The sequence below is a fragment of the Falco biarmicus genome, chromosome 19 (genome assembly GCF_023638135.1).
Source record: "Falco biarmicus isolate bFalBia1 chromosome 19, bFalBia1.pri, whole genome shotgun sequence".
NCBI lineage: Eukaryota > Metazoa > Chordata > Aves > Falconiformes > Falconidae > Falco > Falco biarmicus.
The window spans coordinates 4741818-4763293 of record NC_079306.1 but is presented as its reverse complement, the minus strand read 5'-3'; the positions used below and the strand labels follow the sequence as shown (position 1 = coordinate 4763293).

Genomic DNA, 21476 nt, shown 5'->3' with positions numbered 1-21476 from the left:
CGGGGGCGGGGGGGGGTGTTGCATGACTGCTTGGGGAGGGGGGGTGAGGCTCCAGGCACCGTTTGGCGAGCGGCGGGTGGCACGCGTGGTTGCAGAAGGGGGCTGCAGGCGGCGGGTTGCGTGGAGGACTGCGAGCAGGATTGCACGGTGGACTGAGCACCCGGTTGCATGGTGGGAGTCTGCACCCAGGTTTTGTAGGTCTCGTTGCACCGGTACCGCCGCCAAGTTTTTGCATGCAGCATCTTGCATGTGGAGGGATGCGCTGTGGGTGCGGGGTTTGCATCTGGGGCAATGTGTGGGTCATGGTGCTGGGGGGGTCGCACACCTCGGGGTTGTACCCTCTCCTGCAGGCTCCGAAGGCGATTTCCAGCGTTGCTTTTCCTGGCAGACCTGTTCTGCTGCATCCCGGTTGCTGTGGGAGCACTCACCCCACGGCAGGCTGGGGGCTTCCTGGACACCCCAATTAAAATTTGGACCCCATCAGCTTGTCACCCTGCCAATGGCTGTGCACGCCTTGCAGTTAAACTTGAAAAAAAAAAAAAACTACAAATAAAGGATGTAAGAACTCCTCAAATAGGGAAATGGGCAGGGGGTGACGTGATGCCAAAGCAAAACCACAGGTGAATACCACTGGGCCCTGTCAGGTCTGGCCAGATCTCAATCTGGGTTTCCCGCCGCCCCCCACCACTGAGAAGAAGCCATGGTCGTTACTGTTAATTTGCATTATTTTTTCTTAATATGCATGAAGGGAGCTTTGCAGACATACAGGATATATTGGTCAAGGTATATGCATGAGCAAACAGCCATGTGATAGCATGATCCTTTAATTCTGAGGCACCTCTGGGTGGATATGTATGGTTTCTATACATCTGGAAGCACGGGAAACTTTTTTGCTATTTAAAATAAAAGTATTTCTATATTTAAAGCTTCGGTCCTGGAGGATGCTGATCTCCAGCTACACTGCGGAATCTGCCCATAAGCCACTAACTCTACTTAACACAAAGCACGAGCCAGGCTGGAAGTGTTAGTCCCTCCCCAACAAGCAATTCCAAATATTTATATGTTGATTCTTTTTAACTTTGGGACTCAAATAGCCGGAGACGTTTTGGCAACTCGGTGGCAGAACAAAAAAACCAACATGGGAATTTGCCGGTCTATTCCGCTTTGTGTAAACTGAGCAGAGAAAATATTTCCTGTTTCAGGATCAAATAGTGAGAGTTCAGCCAGCCAGTTTCTCTGGTTATTTGAGAAGGGGTTAAAAATGGGATCAAAAAGACTCAATCTTGCCAATTTGGTGCCATATTTGGGCAGGAAGGTATTTTATTTTAGGGGGGGTCTCAAATACAAAGTCACCAGCTGGTGTAGGAAAAAAATTAAGGGGTGAAGGGGAGAATTGGTTGCAATGCTGCCTGCGGTGCTGAGGGCAGAGCATCCCTCTGAAACTGAAATTTATTTGTGACAGCTGATATTGAAGTGCTTCAAAAATAGATGTTTGGAAAAAAAAATAAGTTTGCTGGGGGAGTTGAGGCTGGATTCAATACCGGCAATATTCTGTCATTGCAGAATTGTACTCGCTGCTTGCCTACGTTCTGGGGTTTCAGTTGACTCTGAGATCTTCCAGTATTGGTGTTAGGCACATCAAAATCAATTTAATTTTGAGTTTGGTGTCTGCTTTGGGGCAGCAGCAGCAAAAAAGTATTTCAGGGGAAAAGCTGAGCCTACAAAGTGTCTCTCTTAACTTTGCTGATGAGCCAGAAAAAAGGAGTGTGTTCGGCCATATGCGGGGTTTGCATCTCGTCCTGTGCCTTTTTGCTACCGGAGTCGTGGTCCGAGAGGCGTGCCATGAAGTAAATGGAAGAAAAATGGGAGAGTTAAGGAATAAAAGGAGAATTACCATTTCTTTTGGTTTGTTTCAGATCCTGTTGCTCCATGTGGTGCTGATGGAAATAGTCCATGTTAGTGCTGCCGCTCCTGTTAGGGCTTCGAGATCCGAGCAAGGTTGGTATTAATGGATGTACCAGGACGCTGAGCAAAGTAATAACTTAAAAATAATAAATGCAGGAGACCAGTCCCAGCCCTCTTCAATAACTACATAAATCGGCAGAAATTCATCTTAACAGGTATCTAAAATAGAGGGTTGCAAACCCCAGAACCAGTTACCTCCTCGCTGGCCCCAGGGAGGGCGGCTTTGAGCCGCAATTCTGCCGTTTTGCGTGTTTATGCACATCACTGGCGGTTTTGGGGGTGAAACCAGGCTCCTCTTAAACCTCCCATGGTTGCTCCTGTATAAGTGCTATGCAAAAATTAGGGTCACCAACACCTGGCGTGAGAAAATGAGCCCTAAAACCACCCCAACCCCCTTTTTGTTGGGTGGGGTTTTGTTTGGTTTCTTGCATTCTTGCAGTCACGGAGGCTGGATGCCCCATGTGAGGCTGGAGCACATTAAATGCATCCAAAACCTGGGGTTACCCTGCACTGCGGGATGGCAGAGGGTGCGCAGCGTTCCTCCAGCACCGCTTCAGGATGTGCCCGGGCTCTCGCAAAGCCACCGTGGGCTGCAGCTCCCCAGGGACGCTGTGCAAAGACGGGGTGCAGCAGGATTTGCTCCTCAAAGAGTTTGATAAATTGCTGCTAGAAAACAGCCAGGACCTTGGGAGACCTTCTGCTTGCTTCTTGCCTGACCGGAGCTAGGAAAGGTTTTCAGAACCGGAGGGAAAATCCTCTTTGTGTTAAAGCAGCTTATCCCATGGAGGTTTGCTGGGTGAACCTTGCGCGAGCGGTGAAAAAAGGGGCAAATCTGGGAAAGCAACTTGGGAAAGCGTCCGGACGTGGAGCAGGAGAATGGATTCGCCTCTGGCTTCGGGTGCAGACTGAGGGAAAGCTCCCGGCTTTGCTGTCAGAAAGGATTCCGGGTGAGATCTTTTGCTATTAGAAGCACAGATGTGCCTTTCCAAAGAAAAAGAATTAAAACATCTTAAAACTCCTAATATTTTCATGAGCAGGACTGTGTCCTGTAGTGGAAAACTTGGGATTTTCCCTGGTCAGAGCTCCCTGGGTTAGAGCATTTATAAACTAAGGAGATTTTTGTGAATAATACCTGCTTTGGGAAAGCAGTAGGGTCGTTTGCAGCTGTACATCGTTAGCTGTAATTAAGTCAAGGACATACCCTGAATGCTCCTCTGAGTTGAATATAGTTTTTGGCCCTTTCTTCTGATCTTGAAGTGAGCTGGGTTTTTGCAGTAAACCGTGTTTGTGGTGTGCGTTTTCACGTAATTAATTCCCCTGTGATTGGGTTGACCTGGCGCTTTTGGAAAGGGCGTCTGGTTTTCTGCCCCTTGGTGTCAGGAGCGCCACCGTGGAGTAGCGATGCCACTAAATATTTACTAATAACTTAATGATGAGTAAACCTAGTGTATTAGAAGCTTCATGGCATATGTATTGTTTCCCCTTGATTTTTCTTCGTTGCAGGGTTGAAAATCTCAAAGCTGCGTGTTCAGAAATTATTTTCCGAAGCTCTCCTAAGCAAAGTTCAGCATTTTTTAGCAACTCTTATAGCAATGAGGAGCCAGGAGGTGGCACTGGCTGGCAGCGCATTCGCCTCTCGCTCACTTCAGCAGCTCCTGGCCATGTTTTGGACCCTCTTGGCTCCCCTAGGAAATAAAATATTTTTGCTTTTCCAGGTTGGGAGCCTGGGCAGCCCCGCAGACCGGGGTGAGGGGTGGTGGGACTGGCTGCTCTGTGGGTGTGGAGGAGGTGGGTGGGTTGGGGTTGTACCTGCTCCGGCAGGTTGGGGAATTTCTGCCGGGGGTTTTGAAGGTGCTCAAGGGAGCTTGGGGCTCTGCAGACCTGGGGGCCGTGCAGATGTGACCGCCGTGAGCTCTGCCTCTTGGGTTGACTCAACCTCCATTGACTTGCAGGAGCCCCAAGACCACGTTGGGTGCACCTGAACCAGGTTTGCTGCTCATCCTTCCCCATAACTCTCCCCAAGAAAAGCACAGTAAACACACAGAGTGTGGAATGGCACATTCAGGGTTTTGGTTTTTTTTCCCCAGCTGGACTAAGAGGAGCCTTAAAAACTCAGACTTCTTCCCCAAAAAAGACATAATCTGGCACAGTTTGTTCTCCTTGCAGAGCTGATAGGGGCTGTGTTGGCTGGAGGAGCTTTTGTTTTGGTCTGACTTCTTACTGTGCCACAGATATTGCTGGTGTTTCTAGAAAATAAATAGTATAAAGAGGAATTCTCGGAAAACCTAGGTGGAAAACATCTGCCTGCTTTTTCTAGTTAGCCAGTAGCTGGTAGCTTATGGGTTTAAATGCTTGAAAAGATCCTTTTGATGAGATCAATGCTGATACAAGGTTCTTGTATTTGTTATTCCTGTTCTGCTGGTGTTTGCTGATTATCAAGCAGGTGAAACTGCACCACCAGTCACTACAAACCCCATGACGGACAGTTGCCGGCATGGAGGGTTTGTCCCAAAACGGCCCCGTTTCAGGTGGTGACCTGGGAAGGTGGGACATGGCAAAATCTCCGTCTGGGAATGCTGAGGTTTTCCTGAAGAAATGGGGTGGGAATTGGGGCAGGAGGAGCAGGTTTAGCACACCGCATGGTGTGGATGGTGCCGGTGTTCCTTGTGTTTTCCTAGAGGGTGTTGGTGGCGTCACACTAGAGACCAAACACAGATTGTTAGTAGTTTTGTTGGCAGGAGTTCATATTTACAACTGAATAATAGGAAATCGGAAAGGACCTAGTCATTACAAAGCTTTTGAGTGTTTGTACAACTCTTATGGCTCGGGTTGGCATCACCCATTTATTGAAAACTTTGTACATAAAGTCACAGCTGGACTAAAGGTGGAGGTGACGGCTTCGTGGAGAGGATGTAATTTCCCACGCGGTGACGATGTTCTTTCCTTCATCGAGACCGTCGTGTCTGAAACGAGGGGAAAAGATGAGGAAGTGGTTGCTATGTCCTTCTATTGTGTTTCAGGCCACACTTCCAGCGGGACAGGGATTTTGCATGCACCTGGGATGTCGGTGAGCTTCAGCCCCTGGAAAAAAGGGGATTTGGGTGGTTGAGCAGTGGTGGTGCCTGGGGCTGTGACCCCGTTTGGGCCAGGGGTGCCGACAGCGTGGTCGTGCCACTGAAGCTCCCGGTGAAGGCTGTATGCAAAGAGGTCACTTTGGAAAAATACCCTAAAATGCCTCTTCAGGTCATTAGTAGCAACTAAAGCTTCTTTGGTTGTCCCTAGCGTGGCAGCTGGGTGCCTGAAAGGCTTAAATAGTTTTTGAATTATGTTGGAAAGTTGCTGCAAAGCGCTGCTTGCTGCTCCTTTAGGAAGAATTGAATTTTGCCAGCTTAAAGACGTGCTTTAAGTGAGCGCTTAAATCCTACGGGGCTTTAGTACCTTCTGAGGAGGAGCACGGGGGTCATAGCAGGAAACCCAGGAGGCTGAGGAGGAGGCTGAGGGGGAGGTGACACTGGAGGGGCGATCCCACCGACTCCTGAGGCTCCTGGCAAGTCAAGGAAAATAAATCAGTGGGAAAAAAACCACTTGTTTTAATGTGCTAAAAGCCAGTGGCAGAGCTCGTGCCCCAATGAGCCTCTGACTTCTGAACTGTTCCTGGTGATTGCTGCCAGGGGGAGAGATCGCGTGGCTGCCCAGGAGCATCCTTATCTGTCACTGGGCAAAGCGATCACTGAAATCCAGGGGGTGGCATCTGCTTTTGGAAATCCCTTCCCCAAAGCCCTGATGGTGCTTGGATGGATGTATAGGAAAAGGAATAACCTATGGTGTCACAGCATAGGCTTCACTACAAATCATTTAGGTTGGAAAAGACCTTTGAGATCATCAAGTCCAACTTGGATCCAGGGGGATCCCTCGCTGAGACAGGTCTGATATTATTTAATTAGGAAAATTAGGGATTTTCCCTTCTCTTACCTTCTCTGCAAACTGGCAGAATAAATCCGCGGCAAACCAACCCCAGCTATTGCATGGGTGTCCTTTGGCCAAAGCCACGTGAGTTGTTCAGTAATTTAAAATCAGCATTTTTAATCCATTTATTCCTTCCTGTGACAGTGGGTTTGGCAAGGAAGGCCTCTTTTTTTTTTTTTTTTTTTTTTTTTTCCAAAAATACGAAGAGAAAGCCCAACTCACCTCATATATGTACATGGTGGGTATTAACGTGGTGTTATCAGAATAATATTCTACAGTTGCGTATAAGTAATCACCTGGAATGAAAGCATTGTCCTGATGAGGCTGTGCTAATAGGCAGCACAGCCAGTCAGGCATCTTACCCACTCAAACCGTTACAACAATGACACCAAGCATCAATTCCACAGGTTGGAAATTTAATTTTAGGGGCTGCCTGGGTTGAGTTTACTTGGGAGCTGCGATGGCAGCGTGCTGGGGGTGCGGGAGCCTGTTACTGCCGCGGGAATCGAAGCGATTCTCTGCCCAGGAGCAGCTGCTGGCGGTGTCCCTGCTCTTGGTCCATCTCAGTCACCTTTTTAACTTGGCAAGATGTGATTTCAGATGGTAAGAAGAGCTACCGGGGGCAGAGCCGCTCCAGAAAAATGTTCTTTACTTTTCATCTTGGTTGATGTTTTACGCCACCTGTGCCCGAGAGTGGCTTAATTTATAGCAGTCAGCGTTGGGGCATGTGTTTCCTACAGGTTATTCACGTCTGGGTCAGAGGTTCCTAGTGTAGTTCAGACACCAATGTTTTCATGGGAGAGGGTCTCCAGAGGCTCCTTTTAAAGCCAGTGGAGATACTGGGCACCAATTTCTCTCTGTTGACACAAAATGGGTAGGGGGGAACCTGTGCTGTGAGCACATCGTCCAGCGTTGGACCAGATGTGTCCCACCCTTGTGTCGTGACAATATCATTGCGTGTCTTTTCCCCTCGGAATAGACCACATAATTTAAATTAATCTGAATACCTTGGGGAAATAAACTGCGGCTCTGCATGTCCTGCCCCGAGCACCCACAGGGACTGACCCGCCACTCAAATTCTCACGCAGCCGCAATTTGGCAAACCTCTTCCTTCATCAGAATAGCATCTCCCCAGACCTCAGGTCCGTTTCCCTACAGGTATTTCTGCAAGGCTCCGACGCTGCAATATCACTATAAATAGATTTCTGAATCGTATGATGCTGCAAGGACCCGGGGCTGTGGCAGCCCCTGAATTTCCTTCTGCCGTGCGCGGCAGCATTGAGCTTTTGGCTTAAATTAAAGATTGAGGGCGCCGAGGTGGGTGCTGGTGGCAGCACAGGGGGTGGGGTGGGTGCAGTGTTATTTGTAATTGCTGAGGACTAGATTCAGCGGCTTCTCAGAGCCTTTGCGGTGGTTTGTGTGGGCAAAGCTTCACCCTGCCTGCCGGAGGCGGGATGGAGACCTCCCGGCATCCCTTCCAACCCGGGTTATCCCAAGTTGCTCATGCAGCTTGCATGAAGTGATTAAAAAAACAAACAAATAAACAAAAAGCAATTTCTCACTGAAACGAGATGCGTAGTCATATAAAAACTCTGATATCTCCTCCTCTTCTACCTCAGCGTTCCCTAAAAACAAACAAAAAGTGAACGGTTCATCATGCGGCACCGCAGGCAGAGACCCGCGTCGAGCTGGCTGGATACGGTTTCACATGAATAGTTTCAATGATTTATTGGCGCTTTGTGCAAACCCTGTTCCCTGGTGGGAGTAATGGATTCGCAATCTGGTCCGTAATTAAATCAGAGACTTCACAACAAAAGATATCGTGTTGCAGACCGGACCAGAGCTCGTCCCAAGAGGGGGTTTTATTTCCTCTATTTTGGGCGCAGATGTGCCGGGAGAGGGAGATGCAGCAGCCCTTCCAGCGTGTTCCTGCACCCCCTACCCCAGATTTATTTTGGGATGGATCTCAAAGCTCTGCTTCTTGTGTTTTGAGCCGCTCCTCGGCCACCGACCCGCCTGGTTTATTCCTGGTGTGCCTTTTGCTGCGAAATTGCTGAAGGCTCAGAAGGGAGCCTCACGTTTCCGTAGGGTTGAGTCGCTATAAATAGATTTCTGAATCGTATGATGTTGTCAAAACTGTATCACGTTGCTCATTTCCCTTTTCCAAATACAAGGTTCCATGCGGTTTCTTTTTCTCAGGGTCTTGTAAAGCAGACTAATTGAAAATATTAATATTGTAATACTCACATACTCGTATAATAATAGAAGGTGCTCATACAATAAGATAGTAAGATACTCATACCATAATACAAGATCTAATATTAATATTGTGATACTTAAATATAGCAGATCCGCTCATCTAACAAGATAATTATAATATTATGAGTTACAGTGTTAAGAATGTTGATGATGCTGTCAGTGGTACCCGGGTCCAGCCATAGCTCTGGGTGCCCCTCTCCAAAATTTCCCCCCATTTCCTAACGTAGCCCCGGGTTTCTCAGCGCCGGCAGCGGGCTGAGCAAGAAGCCCAGATCCAAAACCTCTCAATTATTAGGAAATTATCTGAAAAGAGTGACCCAGCCCAAGACTTTCTGCCAGGGGAGCCAAAGGGGAAGGAGTCAAGTCTGCGGATCGTGGTACCGCGCAGCCTTCTCCATCGCTCAGCCCTGCCACGGGAAACACCTCGACCCACCCTGTCCCCATCCCGAGCTTTCAGGGACACCGGGACCGCAGTCAGGAGCTGCGTGCTATAGCGTATGCTCGTCCACCCCGCGTGCCTTCCCACGCTCGCCCTCCATCCTTTCTGGCTCCGGCTCCTGGAGCGCATCCCCCCGCGCACGCAGCGTTCTGGGAAAGTTATTCCAAGTTGGCCGTTGTATTTACACTGGAGCCACACTAAGAATAATAAGAGTTGTATTTCCCAAAGAGCTTCCATCTGGAAATCCCCCCCCTCCGTGGCCGCTTTTAACCCCTGGCATGACATTTCGCATCGAGCGGGGAGGAGGAGGAAGGTTATTTGCGGCAGGCATGGCAGTGCTGCCCACAACTTCACTTTCCCAGAAATGTTACTTCATTGCATGTGTGTGTTCCCCCTTGTCCTACTCAGGTTCCTGCCACTCATCCCGCCTGGGGGCTGCCGGTGCCATGCCTCCCCTCCCTCGATTGCCCCCGCTTTGGTCCTCCCCATGGCCCCCAAGTGCCCACCTAATGCTTCAGGAAATCCTGTTTGGTGCGGGGCTTTTCTTTTCCCTTGCCTGTATCTGTCTCTCTTAATAGCTCCCAGCTGTATATCGCAAATTATTTTGAGTGCAATATGGAAAACATTAATTATCACGCTCTATTCTCCAAGCAGGGGCTGTAATTCTGCAAGCACACGCTGCGATCTCCAAGCACACAGACTATTCTGCAAGCACACACTTTGACTCATTACATCATGTGGTCCCCCATTATTTTTTTGGCTGCAGACCCCCCATCTCCAAGCAAACATCCCAAGACCCCACCCCAAGCGACCCGCAGCATCTCAGAAGTGCAGAAATAATTCCAAACCCGGCGCTTAGCAGCATGGTAAAATTCAATTGCAAGCCAGAAAACCAGCGAAACGTATTTACCCAGTAAGAAATGAAGAACCAAGAGTGCCACAATTAAAAAGTTCGTCATCCTACGCGTCGATGCCGTCCGCTGGTGCGGCTCAGCACTGCTGCTCGGGAATTTCTTGAGGCGTCCCAGCGGAGGCAGGAAATGACTCTTGTGAGGGCTGGACCGAGCAGCCTCCGCGCGCTGAGAAAAGACGTTTTTCGGCCGTTTGCCGAGTGGTGCGATGGCGCGCTGGGCTCCCGTTATCCCTACGGGCCAGGAGATGCGCGGTGGCCATGGCACCGCTCCGGCGAGGGAAGGTTTTTCCCCCTTTGGCAAAGACTTTTCCCGATGGCTGAGTTGCAAATCTTGGGAAGTTACTCCCCAGGGAGGGTTAGTGCCACAGGATGAGCTTGCAGATAAGGGGAGGATGGTTTTGATTATGTTATTTATAGCAAATCCTTCTTGTCGAGAAGGCGGCGATTAAGAGGCGAAGGCAGGAACGACGACTGGGAGCCAGATTCAGTTCCAAACTTCCCTGAAAATCTTGGGGAACATTTTCTTGGCTTCATTTCCCCTTCCCATGCCTCAGTTTCTCCATCAGACAAAATGCAAACGGTCACAGGCTTATTTTATTCCATAGTGACTAGAAATCCCTGGCTTGGGGCGCTTCAGGAGCCGTGTTCTGTGTTTACTGCTGGCTCCTGCAGGGCGAGGTGCCTTGGGACGGGTTGGCATCAGTTGCTGGTTTTCCTCTCTTCTCTAAAAATAAAATAGGAAAACATTTTTGGGGAAGAAAACAAAATCTAGTTCTTCTGCACCGTGGGGAAAAGCTGATACGGGTGCAGAAGGCCTCCGAGAAGGTGACGTGGTGCTGGTGGGAACTGGTGTTAACTGGGGTGTGAAGCAGCAGGGGACTGAGAGGAGCAGGACGTAAATCGGGTGTGAGCAAACCAGTGTGAAATCAGTTCCCACCGGGTGCTGCTCCCCACTGCGGGTCTGCTGCGGGGGGCGCCGAGGTCGCTGTGACTTTCTTGCTTACGCAGCAATAAAAATGAGTTTTCCTGGGGGAAACCCCATGCATTCCGCCACGACGGCTCCCTCCTTCCTCTCAAGCATGATGGGTGATGATGTGTTTGGGTGCTGGGGCAGGCAGCGGGTGTTAGCGAAGCGAGGAGGAGTAAGGTGCCTCTTGGGAAGGCCAAGAGGAGCTGTGCTTTGAGGTACGGTGAGAAGGAACCCCTAACTGGGGAGATCCCCCAGGAAGCGGGACGGGCTGCACGGCGTGCTCTCGCCTTGCCATTATCCACCATCCCTGAGGCATCCTCTCCCCCTCGTCAGAATCTGGTCCCAGCTCTGGATTCCACATTTTCCCCGGTTCAGTGGCTCAGGATGATGCTCCCAGCTGCATCACATCTCCCCCCCCCCGCCCTCCCCTCAGAGGGTGCCTCCCGCTCCGGGATGCGGATGAGAAGAGGGAAGTGGGCTCCGCGGCACGGCGGGGGCGTTTAATGGCAACCAGCTGTGCGGGGGGGCGCGGGCTGCCACGAGCATGGCCAGCGCTGTCCTCGTCCCCGGCCATCGATTTCAGCCAGGGATCCTGGCGATTGTAAGCCAGGGAAGGATTCCTGTTGATCATAGCCAAGGATTCCTGTCAATCATAGCTAAGGATTCCTATCGATCACAGCCAAGGATTCCTGTCAATCATAGCTAAAGATTCCTGTCGATCGTAGCCAAGGATTCCTACTGATCTTAAACCAAGGAGTCCTATCGATCTTAAGCCAAGGGAGGATTCCTATTGATTTTATGCCAAGGATTCCTATCAATCAAAAGCCAAGGAAGGATTCCTATTGATCTTAACCCAAGGATTCCTATCGTTCTTAAGCCAAGGACTCCTATCGATCATAAGCCAAGGAAGGATTCCTGCCGATCCTAAGCCAAGGATTCCTATCAATCAAAAGCCAAGGAAGGATTCCTATTGATCTTAAACCAAGGATTCCTATTGATTTTAAGGCAAGGATTCCTATCGATCTTAAACCAAGGAAGGATTCCTATCAATCTTAAGCCAAGGATTCCTATCAGTCCTAAACCAGGAATTCTTATCGATCATAAGCCAAGGAAGGATTCCTATTGATCTTAAGCCAAGGATTCCTATTGATTTTAAGCCAAGGATTCTTATCATTCTTAAGCCAAGGATTCCTATCAATCTTAAACCAAAGACTTCTGTCAGTCCTGAGCCAAGGATTCATATGAATTTTAAGCCAAGGATTGCCCAAGGCAGATTTTATTTTTCGACTAATACAGGACCCAGCTGAAGAACTTTCCAGGCGCATCCCAAACACATTTGCCGGGCTCCCGGGGATGTACGTGCTTTGCTGAAAGGGCTTTTCCCATCCGTAGGGAGACGCATGGCAAAGGGTTAAGCACAGAGGAAAGCTGGGCGGCTGAGCAGACAGGAAGCGAATATCTCCAAACCCTCCCCTTGACCCTCAAAAATAACATCAAAACTCAAAATCTCAACCCAAGCAGAAGTCTGACCTCGCTGGGATGAATCCCACCGGAGCTGGAGCTGCCGCCTCAGCTAGGAGGTGCTTGGGTGGTGTGGGGAGAGGGAGAGCCATGGGAGAGTTACAATATTGTGGGTTTAAAGTGATGGAAGGGGCAAGGATGGTTTGTGAGGATGGTGGTGGCTTTTATTGGGTGAGTGGGTGGGGTGGGATGGACAAACTTCTTGGCATGGAAGCTTGGGGTTGGAACTGAATGGGATTTGCTGGTCTGGGGCTGAGAACGGCTCCTCAGGGTGGGACGTGATGATGTGAAACTTGGAAAAACTTGGGGAAAATTTAAAAAGTGTAGTACCTGCAGCATGGAACTGCCACTCAGGGAGCTGGATAAAGGGCACCGTAAGGTGGACACAGGGACAAACGAACCCTTGGCACCAAACTGGGCTGTGCTTTCACAGCGGCGAGCACGGGGGCATCCAGCTGGAGCATCCCCAGCAGCATCCTGCATCCTCGCGGCCTGAGGGATGGTCCTCAGCTGCTGGGGACCACTGGGGAAATCTGGGCCTTGATTTGGAATTGTGTTTCTGGCCGCAAAAAGAAAACACTCTATTTTTGTTCAGTTTTTTCCTTTTACGTTTGTTCTTGCTCACTTTTCATGTCTTGCAACACAAAGCAAAAACACCACCCGGAGAGCAGCCAAAAAAAGCAGCCAAACCAACATCTTTTCCATCTCAAATCCCATGCTCCTTTCCCAAAACCTAATTCCCGTTCTGCGCAATCTCTGTATTTTGTCTTTTTTTTTTTTTCCAGTGATTAAAGTTCACGTGCCGAGATCAAACCGTAAAAGGTCCCGCAGCGAGGGAGCAGCGTGGGAGCGATGCTTTCCACACGGGAAAACTGAACTTGGGAGCCAAAAAATAGATGTTTTTTCCAGAAAGGGATGGTAGAGCCGGCTCATGCTCCTCATGATGCTGAGGATGCTGCATCCCAGGGATGCTTGGAGCATCCCAGCGTGGTGAAGCCTGGCCGGCTGCGCTCAGGGGCTTGCACCACAACTTGCAGTTTGGTGCCGAGGATCAAGGATAAAATGAGCTCACTGGTGGCACCGGTGCTCGGATGCATCGCGTCATTTCCCAACTTTAATAGGCGGAAGCAAAACTTGAAGGGGAAATTTAACAAATGCAGCTGGTAAATAAGACTCTTCCCTTAACAATGACTCGTGCCCAAGCAGATGACATTAGCAGGATTCCTGTGGAAGTCGCCGGAGGGAACATTGTTCGGTGGTTTTGCTGCAGGAGATGGGAAAATGGATGAAGGAAACGCAAAAACTCCGTTCCCCCATGGCACCGGCTGCGGTGGTGATCCCAGCGCCGCGTGCCGGCTGGGAGGTAGGTGGGATGCACTGCCCTTCCTGCGGGAAGCCTTTGGGGAACGGAGGGGATTTTCTACCGCCCAGGCTGTTCTGGCTGCTCGATGGGGTTTCTGAGGCTGGATAAAGTTTTTCCTGCCCATCCCTGCCCTGTTGTGAACAGCGGCTGCTTGGGCTGGCCGTTGTTTTGAAATAAAGAAACCCCCTCATTTTAAAGCAGCAATTCTCAAAAAAATAAACAAAAGTACAATAAAATAAATAAAATATAATAAAAACGTGTTCCTGGTTTTGACGGCTGTGCAGCAGCTCGCTCTTCCCCTGGGCATCATCCCCATGCGTGGGGGAACCCCGGGGGTCTGTAGCCCCACACTGACCCACCGCCAGCGTTGGGCTGGGACAGGCACTGTGAGCGCTCGGTGCATCGCCAGCTGCGGGAGGTGGTGCTGGGTGGCCCGTCGCAGAGTCACGCTGCTTTTCCAAGCATTGTCTTATTTTTTCCTTCCTTAATTAGAGCCAGATGGGCCACGTGAACCCCTGGGGTGCGTCCCAGGGCTCGAGATATGGGATGCTTCCCATCCCATCCCATCCCATCCTATCCCATCCCATCCCATCCCTTCCCCTCGGAATACCCCCGCGGCCACAGCGCTGGCAGGACGGGAGTATGAATTGCACCCACAGATACCCCAGGCTCCGTGCGTTATCGGGGGGTCACCAAGTGGCTGGAAAAACTGGGAGCATCCTTGGAGCATCCTTGGAACAAGGAGTGGAGCTGTTCATGGTGCATCCTGTGGTGGCTCTTCAGTGTGTTTCAGTGCCCCAGGAGCAAAATAAGGGGAGAAGGGGCAGTGTCACAGCTTTGCCCAATTCTTTTATTTTTAAAAGCCTTTTTTTTCCCTGTTTCACAGCAATTCCTGATGGCTGCTCCACAGGGCACCACGAGGCACAACCTGGTATAAATCCAAGACCTCCGCTGCTTGCCCAGGAATTGGGAATTTTATTATTTTTACGCCACCTCTCATGGCTATCGAGCATCTCCTCCCTCCCCCCAATGCTTACAGCCTTCCTCCTCCTCCTCCTCCTCCAAGCCAAGCTGAGAAACCCAGCAGGAGAAAAGCAACAGTTATTCCCACCCAGCCCCGCTGCCCTGGATGGGGAAGAATGGGATCGTGGAGCTGCTGGAGATGCTGTGGCCAGCCAAACTGGACATGCAGGGTCCAGCCAGTGGGTCTGTGTCACTGCAGCACTGGATGGTGACACCGCACCGGCTGCTCCCACCCCAGCACGCTCCAGCCGCTGGGCACCTTCCCAGGGGTTTTGCATTTTTTCCAGTGCTCATTAGCTGGGAAACCACTGAAATAAGCTTTCCGGGTGGTTCGCGTGTGATACGTTTACGAGCAGCCGTGAAATTTGCTTTCGAGATTGTAAACGAGTGAAGAAAAAAAAAAAGAAAGAAAAAAACCCACAAAACTCTGCTAAAAACCCTCCCCAAGAGAAAATATCTGAAGGGAATTTTCCCAGGGCTACTGCTCAAATCCTGTTGGAAAAGATTATGCTGAAAAAATCCTCCCGGCTTTTGCAAACTATTGTTTGCAAAATAAACCTGCACATTTTTTATTTTTTTTTTTAATTTGCAAAAAAAGAAAATAATATTATGAGTTTGCAAACTGTTCCTGGGGCAAATGTGCAAGTTACTGGTGGAGGGGTACCGGGGGGGTTATTTGGGGTTTGCCAGTGGTGGGATGAGCGCATCCTCCAGCCTGGGGGGTTATTTGGGGTTTGGGCATCCGGGAAAGGGGGTATTTGGGGAAGGAACAGGGAAGGGAATTTGGGGAGGGACACAAGCACCCTGGTTTCACTTGGAAAATTGGATTTTCGTGCCAGGTCCGTGTGGCAGCGGGGGTTTTCATCCTCCTGCCCACCTCACCGGGAAGCCCTGGGCTTCGTCGTCTCCCGGTTTTTCTGCTCTCCCAGGCAAACGTTGGGTCACTCGTGGTCTTTGGGCTGGATTTTCCCCCGCTCCCACCCGGGAGCCGCCGGGAATTACCCCCTGAGCACGGAAGCCACCTACAGAAGGACCCTATATAGCGATACTCAATATATATTCTATATTCTTCCGCCTTTCTGCAGCAGCTGGAGCTGGCGGTGGCTGCGGTTGGCCTCGCCGCTGTGTTTTGTCACCTCTGGGGGACTCACTGACATCACCCCCTTCCCCCCCCCCCGAAGCAATGGGGTTTTGGGGGGCGGTTTAGCCCAGGAATCACCCCAAAAGCAGCGGTGGGGATGGGGTCTCTGTTATGGACCAAAAGCCACGTGTTTGTGTCCCAGCCGGGGTCGGGGACCCAGCCCAAGGCCGTGCTGGGGTGGTCTCTGCCCCCCCACATCCCCAAAATGTTTGACCCCCCGCAGTTCCCCCCCAGCCTGGTCCCAGGCAGCTCCGGACCTGCAGCGTCTGGCCCAGGGAGGGGGTCCAGCACCCAAAGCCGATGCCAGGGGTCTGCGGGGGGACGCTGGGGGGACGCTGGGACGAGCCAGCCCCTCGCCCCCAGGCAGCTGCCTGACCCCCAGCACCCACTGCCCCAGTGACCCCACCATGCCCCCCCCGTCCTGTCTGCCCCCCTGCCCCTCACCCCCAGCTCCCCCCAGCGCAGACCCCCTGCGTCCCACTCACCCTGCTCTGTCCTGCCGGCCCCCTTGGGCCCCCATCCCCGCTGTGTCCCCCCATCCCCCCACTCTGTCCCCCCACCTGCTCTGTGTCCCCCTGTCCTCGCTGTCCCCCCCATCCCAGCTCTGTCCCCCCATCCCTGCTCTGCCCCCCCATCCCCACTGCCCCCCCCATCCCCATTGTGTCCCCCCCATCTCCGCGGTCCCCCCCAATCCCAGCTCTGTCCCCCCATCCCTGCAGTCCCCCTCATCCCTGCTGTCCCCCCCACCCCCGCTGCCCCCCAGCCCCGCTGCCCCCCATCCCTGCTGCTCCCTCCATCCCATGCCCACTGCCCCCCATCCCCGCTCTGTCCCCCCATCCCCGCTCTGTCCCCCCCACCCCCGCTGCCCCCCAGCCCCGCTGCCCCCCATCCCTGCTGCTCCCTCCATCCCATGCCCACTGCCCCCCATCCCCGCTCTGTCCCCCCATCCCCGCTCTGTCCCCCCCAGCCCCGCTGCCCCCCATCCCTGCTGCCCCCCCCCCATCCCCGCTCTGTCCGCGGGGTCCGGTGCGCTGGGGGAGGGGGGGGAGGGTTGCGGTGCCCCCGGTGCCCCCATGGCCCGCAGGGGGGGCTGGGGGTCCCCACCCCGGCAGCGCCCCCCGAGGCCGGTCCTCCCCGCCGCCAGGGGGCGCCGCGGCCGCTCCTGGACTACAGCTCCCGGCGTACCCCGCGCGGCCCCGCCCCGCCCCGCGCACGCCGCCATGGGGGCCGCCGTCTGCTTCGGCTGCGCCGGGATCGCCTTCGGGCCGGCGCTCGCCCTCGTCCTGCTCACGGTGGCGGCGGAGCCGCTGCGGGTCATCGTGCTGGTGGCGGGGTGAGCCCGGGGGGGGGGGGCGCCCGGGGGTCCTGGGTGGGGCTGGGAGGCCCTGGAGGGGCGTGTGGGGCCTTTGGGGGGGGCTGAGGGACCTCTGGGGGGGGGGGGGCTGAGGGGGGCTTGGAGAAGCGTGAGGGGCTTTTGGGTGGGCTGAAGGGGCCTTTGGGAGGTGGTGAGAGGCCCTGCAGGGTCGTGAGGGGCCTTTGAGGGGGGTGAGAGACCTTGGAGAGGCCTGAGGGGACCTTTGGGGGGGCATGAGGGGCCTTTTGTGGGGGTTGAGAGGCTCTGGAGGGGCATGAGGGGGGGTTGAGATCTTGGAGAGGTGTGAGGGGCTTTTGGGGGGACATGAGAGGCCTCTGGGGGTCGTGAAGGGCCTTTGGGGGGATTGAGAGGCCTTGGAGAAGAGTGAGGGGCCTTTGGGGGTCGTGAGAGGCCTCTGGGGGGGGCTGAGCAACCTTTGGGGGGGCTGAGGGGTTGGTGGTGCCGGGAGGGCAGCTGTGGGGGCTGTTCTGGGGCCTCTCAGTGTCAGGGAGCACTGGGGGGGGGCAGTTGGGGGGGCAAAGAGCACTGAGGGATGATATTGGGGGATCAGAGCGCGCTGGGGAGGCAGTTGGGGGGGGTAGAGGGTGTTGAGGGGGGTCAAGGGGGAAGTAGGGGGGGTGCAGAGTGCATTGAGGGGGCAGTTTGGGGGCATTTGGGGGGGCTGAGGGGCTGTTCTGGGGCAGTTGGAGTGTTCTGGGGGACAGCGGGGGGGCTGTGGGAGCGCTTCGGGGGCTTGTGGGGGGGTCTAGGGCAGGGCAGGCAGCAGCGGGGGGGTGACAGGGCAGACAGGATCAAGGTGGTCAAGGGGGCAGCTGGAGAAGTGTGGGGGCAGTTCTGGGCTAGTTGATGGGGCTGTGGGGGAGTTGGCAGCTGGGGGGGGGCTGTGGGGGGAGGCTGGGGTACAAGCAGCACTGGGGGGGCTTAGGGGGCAGCTTTGGGCTGGCCGAGGCAGTGTGTGGAGGGGCTGAGGGGGAGATCTTGGGGCAGTCGGGGGGTCTGGGATGGGAGGCAGCACCCTGGGGGCAGTTCTGGGGGGGGTGGGGGGACAGTTGGGAAATGCCCTGTGTGGGTGGGATGAGCCTGTGAATTTGTAGAGGGTGGGGGGGGTTGTCCCCTTCCCAGGGTCCCCTTGCTTTGGGGTCTCCCACCACTTGGCTCCGGTTAAAACCGGTGACCCGGCTGAGGCGAAATACCGGGGGGCTGGGGGCTGCAGCCTCGTCACGGCACCCGGGACGGCGGGAGCCACCCCCAGCTCTGACCACGCAGCCTCTGCCGGGCCGGGGGCCACCGGGCCTCGCCGCGCAGCCCCTCGTGCAAATCACCGGCGGGAGCACGGTGGGCTTGGTGCTGGCCAGAGCCGCGGCTGGGGGCAGCCCCATGCCATCCCTTGGGGGGTCGGCTCAGCCCCCAGGGTGGCGATTCCTGCCCCGCGCCTCAGCGTGGGGGTTTGCTGTCAGAAGAGCTTGAGCAGTGGCTCAGGGGGGGTTGCGTCCCCCCACGCTTGGCTTCCCCATGGTGCATCCCTGTCTGACCCCCGAGGGGCGAAGCACTGAGTGTCCTTCCCCGCTTCCAGGGGCAGCAGCGTTCCTCCGGGCAGGTCGCTGCGGCTCCGAGAAGGGGAAGGAGGATTTGGGCTTCTGGATGCCTTTGGCTTTCGCTCCCACGCTTCCTTCGCCTGCCCTCCTCATGCGACAGTGACCAGGAGCCCGGGTGAACCAAGCGAGCGGCGTGGCGAATATTTGCCCGACTCTGAGCTCTGGGGTGTGAACCCGGGGTTTCTCTCTCCCCCCAGGGCGTTTTTCTGGCTGGTGTCGCTTCTCCTGGCGTCTCTGATCTGGTTCATTTCAGTTCATCTCAGCGACCGGGAGGACGCCAAGCTGCAGTATGGCCTCCTCATCTTCGGGGCTGCCGTCTCCGTCCTGCTGCAGGAGGCTTTTCGATTCGCCTACTTCAAGCTGCTGAAGTAAGAGCCCACCCGAGGGCGGCCCGCGCGGCCCCCGTGGGGCTGGGTGACCCTTCTGGTGGCTGTGGCTGCCGCTCGGCTCTTTGTCGGGGGAACCCCCCAAAGCATCTTCCTCCTTAGATCCCTGCCGAGCTTTCTCCTTGCCCCTGTCTCGTTTATAACCGTCCCTTCCCCTCCCGTGTGCCGCGGCCCCTCTTCCCAACCAGCCGCTCACGCTTTCCCTCCCCCCCCGCCCCGCCGCAGGAAAGCGGACGAGGGCCTGGCGATGATCAGCGAGGACGGCCGGTCCCCCATCTCCCTGCGGCAGATGGCTTACGGTGAGCATGAGCTGGCACCGGCCTCCCTGCGTCTCCCGGGGCTGCCTGGCCGTGGGGTGCTGGGCTACCCGAGGCCGGTGGTGCTGCTGCTGAGCCCGCCGGGCTAGTGCAGCCTCCCCGGCTCTTTGTCCTGCTCTCCCACCTTTCCCCGAGTGTGGGGCTGGCGGTGGTGGCAGCGGCGCCGCGGTGGCTCCCGCCTGACTCCCTCCTCCCTCCGCAGTCTCCGGCCTGTCCTTCGGCATCATCAGCGGCATGTTTTCCGTCATTAACATCCTGGCCGACTCCGTCGGGCCGGGCATCGTCGGGATCCACGGGGATTCACCGTATTACTTCATCACGTCCGGTGAGGCTGGGGGCTGGCACCCGGCGTGCTGCGGCAGCGCTGGTTCGGGCCGGAGCCTGCCTTTGCCAAGGCGAGGGGGAGGAGGAGGAAGGTGGTGACGAGGTCTGAGGGGGGCTGTGTCGCTCTCTTCCCCCAGCGTTCCTCACCATGGCCCTCGTCTTGCTCCACACCTTCTGGGGCGTGATCTTCTTCGACGCCTGCGAGAAACGCCACTACTGGTGCCTGGGGCTGGTGGTCGCCAGCCACCTCCTCACCTCGGGGCTGGTGAGTTGGGGGAGCCGGAGCCCCCCCGGGCAGCACCGACAGCTCTCCCCGGAGCGGAGCGGCTGTGGCCATCGTGGGATGCCCACCTGGGGGGCGTGGGGACCCCCTGAACCCCACCTCTGGGCTGTGGGGCGAGTCGGGGCGCGCTGGGGCCCGAGGGAGCCTGTCGGGGGGGTCCCGGGGGGGCGGAGGGTTGGGAAGGCCGGGACTCGGAGCAGGATTAGCGCTGAGCTCCTGGGGGAAAACCGATGGGCAGGTTAAGCCAGGCTCACTGGAGCGGGCTCCGCTGGGAGTGCCTAGCTCCCCTCCCCCACCGCGGTGGTCTGGGGGGGCTGTGGGGGCGGCGGTGACATTCCCAACATGTCTCTGTCCCCCAGACGTTCCTGAACCCCTGGTACGAGGCCAGCCTGGCCCCCATCTTCGTCATCACCCTCTGCACCGGCCTCTGGGCCTTCGTCACTGCCGGGGGCTCCCTCCGCAACATCCTCAAGTGCCTTTCCTGTAAGGGGGGGCCATGCGCGCCACGGGGGGGTCCCCGCGGTGACGTGGGGGTTGTGCGGGGTGGTCCCTGGCCCCTCATAGCTGTTGGGTGGGTTGGACACGGGGGTCCCAGAGCCACCAGGGTAGGGGAGGATGGGTCGTACCTGCCCCCGTCTCCATTGTGTTGACTGGGGGCTGCGTCTCCTGCGTAACGGGGGTCCCTGCGAGGCCGCAAATGCCGCCCTGGCCCCCCCCAACCAGCCCCGTCCCCCCACGCTCACCCTCTGCCTCCTTTCCGCCCCCCAGGTAAGCAGGAGGACGACAGCAGAGTGATGATGTACTCGGCGCTGCAGGTGCCTTTGGAGGACTGAGCAGCAGCCGCGGCCCTGCCCGCGCTGCCCGCGCTGCCCGTACCCAAGTGCCCTCTTCTCGGCAGCTGGAAGGTCACACCGCTGCCTTCTTCTCCGCCGCCCGGCTGAGCCCCGGCCCCTCACGGTGGTGCAGAGGTGGCCCCGCGCCCCGGCCCTTGCCGGGGGGATTGCCGGGGTCGCGCCCCGCGCCGGAGTGGATTGCCGGGGTCCCACCGGTGCTCGTGGATGCCCCGTTTGCTTCGCTAGACTGTTTCCTCACAGGGTATGGCTGGGGGGGGGGGGGGGGGGGGGGGGGAGGGGCAGGGGGGGCTGTGGTGCGGCTGGGCTTGTGGGGCTCAGGGCAGGACCCCCCTTCCTCGCCCCTCCCCTCCCCGAGGGGCCCCCGCTTTGGCCCCAGCCTGGTGTAACCCGCTGCTGTTCCCTGGAGCGGGGTGATGCTCTCGGGGGAGGGGGGGGGTTCTGCCTCGCTCGCCCCACTCTGCTCCCGGCCGGGGGGCGGCTGGGGGGCGGGGAGCACGTGTTACCCTTGCTGTGTGACTGGGGGGGTAAATTATTTTTTGGATTCAGAGTAAAACCCTTTTAATAGAGTAACGGGTTGCCCAGCGGGCCACGGAGGCGCCTTCTGTGATGGGGATGGGTGGGGGGTCTTGTGGGGGGGGGGGGGGAGGGGTCGGTGCCCCCCATCTCTGCCCCCAGTTTTGTGGGGAGCACACGGGGGTCCTGGTTTCTCAGGGTTGGCAGGATAAAGCCCCTGGGCAAACGGCCCCATTTCCCAACCCCCCCTCCCAGCCAAGAGCCACCAG

The 21476-nt window shown here is 55.6% G+C and overlaps 1 protein-coding gene and 1 long non-coding RNA gene across 2 annotated transcripts; both read left to right on the top strand.

Moving 5' to 3' along the window:
• The first annotated feature begins 62 nt into the window (after positions 1-62).
• On the top strand, positions 63-15926 carry LOC130141121 (uncharacterized). Its single transcript, XR_008818981.1, has 3 exons — positions 63-2912; positions 12819-13396; positions 14283-15926. It is a non-coding gene; the product is annotated as an uncharacterized LOC130141121 (long non-coding RNA).
• Positions 15927-16733: 807 nt separating this feature from the next.
• APH1A (aph-1 homolog A, gamma-secretase subunit) lies at positions 16734-21260 on the top strand. The gene is made up of 7 exons (XM_056321793.1): positions 16734-16893; positions 18728-18898; positions 19142-19215; positions 19436-19558; positions 19695-19822; positions 20200-20323; positions 20609-21260. The coding sequence occupies exons 1-7, from the start codon at positions 16781-16783 to the stop codon at positions 20671-20673; spliced, it is 798 nt and encodes a 265-aa protein (XP_056177768.1). The 5' UTR covers positions 16734-16780; the 3' UTR covers positions 20674-21260.
• Positions 21261-21476: the final 216 nt, after the last annotated feature.

Coding starts and splice junctions, on each gene's coding strand:
- APH1A (XM_056321793.1), top strand. CDS start 16,781: ATGGGGGCCGCCGTCTGCTTCGGCTGCGCCGGGATCGCCTTCGGGCCG. Junction 19,559..19,694: donor GTATTACTTCATCACGTCCG/GTGAGGCTGGGG, acceptor CTCTTCCCCCAG/CGTTCCTCACCATGGCCCTC. Junction 20,324..20,608: donor CATCCTCAAGTGCCTTTCCT/GTAAGGGGGGGC, acceptor TCCGCCCCCCAG/GTAAGCAGGAGGACGACAGC.